This window comes from Pangasianodon hypophthalmus, chromosome 10 (genome assembly GCF_027358585.1).
Source record: "Pangasianodon hypophthalmus isolate fPanHyp1 chromosome 10, fPanHyp1.pri, whole genome shotgun sequence".
NCBI lineage: Eukaryota > Metazoa > Chordata > Actinopteri > Siluriformes > Pangasiidae > Pangasianodon > Pangasianodon hypophthalmus.
The window spans coordinates 352,124-357,123 of record NC_069719.1 but is presented as its reverse complement, the minus strand read 5'-3'; the positions used below and the strand labels follow the sequence as shown (position 1 = coordinate 357,123).

Below are 5,000 nucleotides of genomic sequence, written 5' to 3'. Positions count from 1 at the left end.
TCCTTCAGCTTCCATTATATCAAATTAGATCAGATTTATTATTACTGATATATCAGATATAACAAATCTAATCTATTGTAAACATTACTGCTTTATTAGATACATAATCTCATATTTCACTATATTTTTAAAACTTTCAGTTAGAGGAACGTCATTAAAATACATAAATATGAGTTTTAATGAAACAGAATTGCACCTGTACAACACCTTTTCCAAATAAATCTACTTTAATGATATTTTCTCTGTTAAATCGTTAATATATTGTTTATATCAGATAAAAATCTGTCATTACTTTTAAATTTGTTCAGATGTTTTTATTGGAAGATATATCAGATATGTCAGAGACTAGACTATTTATATATTTCTACATTATTTACACAGAATCTAACAACTTTACTGAAACTAACCATCAACCAATCATGACTTTAACTTTAATAAAAAATCAACTTGAATTAATTTATCAGATCAAATCATCCACATTATATACAGTACGTCAAATCAATTCTAAATTTTATGAAATTAAATTAACCATCCGCTTTATTCACATTATTTTATAATATTATATTAAACACAATATAATTAATGATACAGTATTAGATATTAATTAATGCACATGTTTATTGATTATAGACCGATTATATTGATTATACAATACACAGTTTCATACAGAAAATCTACACAAGTGCAGCATGTAGTAAATGTTTATTATTTTGTGATATAAAGCATTAAACATTATAACCGTATATAAGTTTAAACTCAGTTTCACGCCACGACTCATTTTCACACCATTCATTGTTTTATGTTGGTTAATTTTAAAAGATTTTAATTATTGCTCAGTGTTTAATGATTGTGTTTTTGTTTTAGCCGAGAACGGTGGCGGGATTTCGGGGAACGGTGCGATACGCTTCAGTCAACGCTCACAAGAACAAAGTGAGAAGTGTGCACATCTCCATCACTACCATTAACACTCTATTCATCTTTCCTAACGTTAAACTCTCCGTTCTTTATAATTATAAAGTGTTCTATCACTCATTGGTTGATTCGTAACATGATACTAGATACACTGTCTGTCCAAAGAAAAAGCCACCACCTGGAACCTCCCACTGGATAGTTACTGCATGGGTGATTGTTCTTTAACTCTAACTGATGCAGTGAGTAGCTTCTCGTTTCTTAAACAACCCTGTCAGAAGACACATCCTGTGCTCGTGGAGAAGATGTTCATCTGTTTCAGAATGTCAGATTATTGACATGCATCAAGCAAAGAAAGCATCTGAGGAGATTGCTGAAACTACTGAAACTGGGTTAAGATTATTAGAAGTTAGAAGGATAGCAGTGAACCACCATCTCCGAGGAAGAAATGTGGTCGGAAAATCGGCGATCACTCAAATGTTTGGTGAAATCAAATCGTAAAAAAACAACAGCAGAACTCACGGCTGTGTTTCATAGTGAAAGTAAGAGCATCTCCACACGCACAGTGCGAAGGGAACTCAAGGGATTGGGACTAAACAGCTGTGTGGCCTGAAGAAAGCCACTTATCAGTGAAGCTACTCAGGAGCAAAAGGCTTCAGTTTGCTCTGGAGCATGAAGACTGGACTCTGGAGCAATGGAAGAAGGTCATGTGGTCTGATGAGTCCAGATTTACCCTGATCCAGAGTGATGGGGCATCAGGGTAAGAAGAGAGGATGAAGTGATGCCTAGTGCCTACTGTACCAGCCTGTGGAGGCAGTGCTCTGATCTGGGGTTGCTGCAGCTGGTCAGGTCGAGGCTCAGCAACGTTACGTGCCCAGAGAATGAGGTCAGCTGAGCACCTGAACGTACCGAATGACCAGGTTATTCCATCAATGGACTTTTCTTCCCTGAGGGCACGGGTCTATTCCAGCATGACAATGCCAGGATTCATCAGGATTAACTTGTGAAAGAGTGGTTCAGGGAGCATGAGGAACCATTTCACACATGGATTGTCCACCACAGAGTCCTGACCTCAACCCCAGTGAGAATCTTCGGGATGTGCTGGAGAAGACTTTACGCAGCGGTCCGACTCTCCCATCATCAATACGAGATCTTGGTGAAAAATGAATGGATCTCTGGACGGGAGTAAATGTCGTGACATCGCAGGAGATCATCGGAGCGATGCCGCGGCGAAGGCGTGCCGTGATCACAGAGAGCGAGAGTTTCTTTGGAAAGGCAGCGTGTAATATTAAACTTAATTAATAATAATTATCATATTCTACATGTGTGTTAATATTAATCTTAATCGTAATGAGGATTAATACAATGATCTCGTATTATAAAATGTAATAATATAATAAATAATGTAAAGCATTTAACGCTGGTGTGATGGAACAGGAGATGGGACGTCATGATGATTTGTGGTCGTTGTTCTACATGCTGGTGGAGTTCACTGTGGGACAGTTACCCTGGAGGAAGATCAAAGACAAGGTGAGGACGCGCACCAGGTATTTTACACTTAATCATCTTAACGAAGGAGCAAAACAAAAGCCTCGTGTGTGTGTGTGTCTGTGTGTGTGTGTGTGTGTGTGTGTGTGTGTGTGTGTGTGTGTACAGGAGCAGGTTGGTCAGATTAAAGAACGTTACGAACACAAGATGCTGCTGAAACACATGCCGTCTGAGTTTTATATTTTTCTGGACCATGTGCTTTGCCTGGATTATTACACCAAACCTGATTACCAGGTAAACTCACCTCAGATCTTCTCTACAAACTCACGTCAGATCTTCTTCTCCACAAACTCACCTCAGATCTTCTTCTCCACAAACTCACCTCAGATCTTCTTCTCCACAAACTCACCTCAGATCTTCTTCTCCACAAACTCACGTCAGATCTTCTCCACAAACACACCTCAGAACTTCTTCTTTCACAAACTCACCTCAGATCTTCTCCACAAACTCACCTCAGATCTTCTCCACAAACACACCTCAGATCTTCTTCTCCACAAACACACCTCAGATCTTCTTCTTCCACAAACACACCTCAGATCTTCTCCACAAACTCACCTCAGATCTTCTTCTCCACAAACACACCTCAGATCTTCTTCTCCACAAACTCACGTCAGATCTTCTTCTCCACAAACTCACCTCAGATCTTCTTCTCCACAAACTCACCTCAGATCTTCTCCACAAACTCACCTCAGATCTTCTTCTCCACAAACTCACCTCAGATCTTCTTCTCCACAAACACACCTCAGATCTTCTCCACAAACACACCTCAGAACTTCTTCTTTCACAAACTCACCTCAGATCTTCTCCACAAACTCACCTCAGATCTTCTCCACAAACACACCTCAGATCTTCTTCTCCACAAACACACCTCAGATCTTCTTCTCCACAAACTCACCTCAGATCTTCTCCACAAACACACCTCAGATCTTCTCCACAAACTCACCTCAGATCTTCTTCTTCCACAAACACACCTCAGATCTTCTTCTCCACAAACTCACCTCAGATCTTCTCCACAAACACACCTCAGATCTTCTCCACAAACTCACCTCAGATCTTCTCCACAAACACACCTCAGATCTTCTCCACAAACTCACCTCAGATCTTCTTCTCCACAAACACACCTCAGATCTTCTTCTTCCACAAACACACCTCAGATCTTCTCCACAAACACACCTCAGATCTTCTCCACAAACACACCTCAGATCTTCTTCTCCACAAACACACCTCAGATCTTCTTCTCCACAAACTCACCTCAGATCTTCTCCACAAACACACCTCAGATCTTCTTCTCCACAAACTCACCTCAGATCTTCTCCACAAACACACCTCAGATCTTCTTCTTCCACAAACACACCTCAGATCTTCTCCACAAACTCACCTCAGATCTTCTCCACAAACTCACCTCAGATCTTCTTCTCCACAAACTCACCTCAGATCTTCTTCTCCACAAACTCACCTCAGATCTTCTTCTCCACAAACACACCTCAGATCTTCTTCTCCACAAACTCACCTCAGATCTTCTCCACAAACACACCTCAGATCTTCTCCAAAAACTCACCTCAGATCTTCTCCACAAACTCACCTCAGATCTTCTTCTCCACAAACTCACCTCAGATCTTCTTCTCCACAAACTCACCTCAGATCTTCTCCACAAACACACCTCAGATCTTCTTCTCCACAAACACACCTCAGATCTTCTTCTCCACAAACTCACCTCAGATCTTCTCCACAAACACACCTCAGATCTTCTCCACAAACTCACCTCAGATCTTCTCCACAAACTCACCTCAGATCTTCTTCTTCCACAAACACACCTCAGATCTTCTTCTTCCACAAACTCACCTCAGATCTTCTCCACAAACACACCTCAGATCTTCTCCACAAACTCACCTCAGATCTTCTCCACAAACACACCTCAGATCTTCTCCACAAACTCACCTCAGATCTTCTCCACAAACTCACCTCAGATCTTCTCCACAAACACACCTCAGATCTTCTCCACAAACTCACCTCAGATCTTCTTCTCCACAAACTCACCTCAGATCTTCTTCTTCCACAAACACACCTCAGATCTTCTTCTCCACAAACTCACCTCAGATCTTCTCCACAAACACACCTCAGATCTTCTCCACAAACTCACCTCAGATCTTCTCCACAAACACACCTCAGATCTTCTTCTCCACAAACACACCTCAGATCTTCTCCACAAACACACCTCAGATCTTATTCTCCACAAACTCACCTCAGATCTTCTTCTCCACAAACACACCTCAGATCTTCTTCTCCACAAACTCACCTCAGATCTTCTCCACAAACACACCTCAGATCTTCTTCTCCACAAACTCACCTCAGATCCTCTTCTTCCACAAACACACCTCAGATCTTCTTCTTCCACAAACACACCTCAGATCTTCTCCACAAACACACCTCAGATCTTCTTCTCCACAAACTCACCTCAGATCTTCTTCTCCACAAACTCACCTCAGATCTTCTCCACAAACACACCTCAGATCTTCTTCTCCACAAACTCACCTCAGATCTTC

The 5,000-nt window shown here is 41.1% G+C and overlaps 1 protein-coding gene across 2 annotated transcripts in view; it reads left to right on the top strand.

Annotated features, from left to right (window-relative positions):
- Nucleotides 1-5,000, top strand: part of ttbk1b (tau tubulin kinase 1b) — a 62,450-nt gene that overhangs the window by 26,757 nt on the left and 30,693 nt on the right. For both annotated transcript variants that reach the window (XM_053237418.1, XM_034308079.2), the window contains 3 exons: nucleotides 865-930; nucleotides 2,347-2,439; nucleotides 2,566-2,691. In XM_053237418.1, the coding sequence (XP_053093393.1) occupies nucleotides 865-930; nucleotides 2,347-2,439; nucleotides 2,566-2,691 (285 nt within the window). The remainder of the gene's footprint in view (nucleotides 1-864; nucleotides 931-2,346; nucleotides 2,440-2,565; nucleotides 2,692-5,000) is intronic.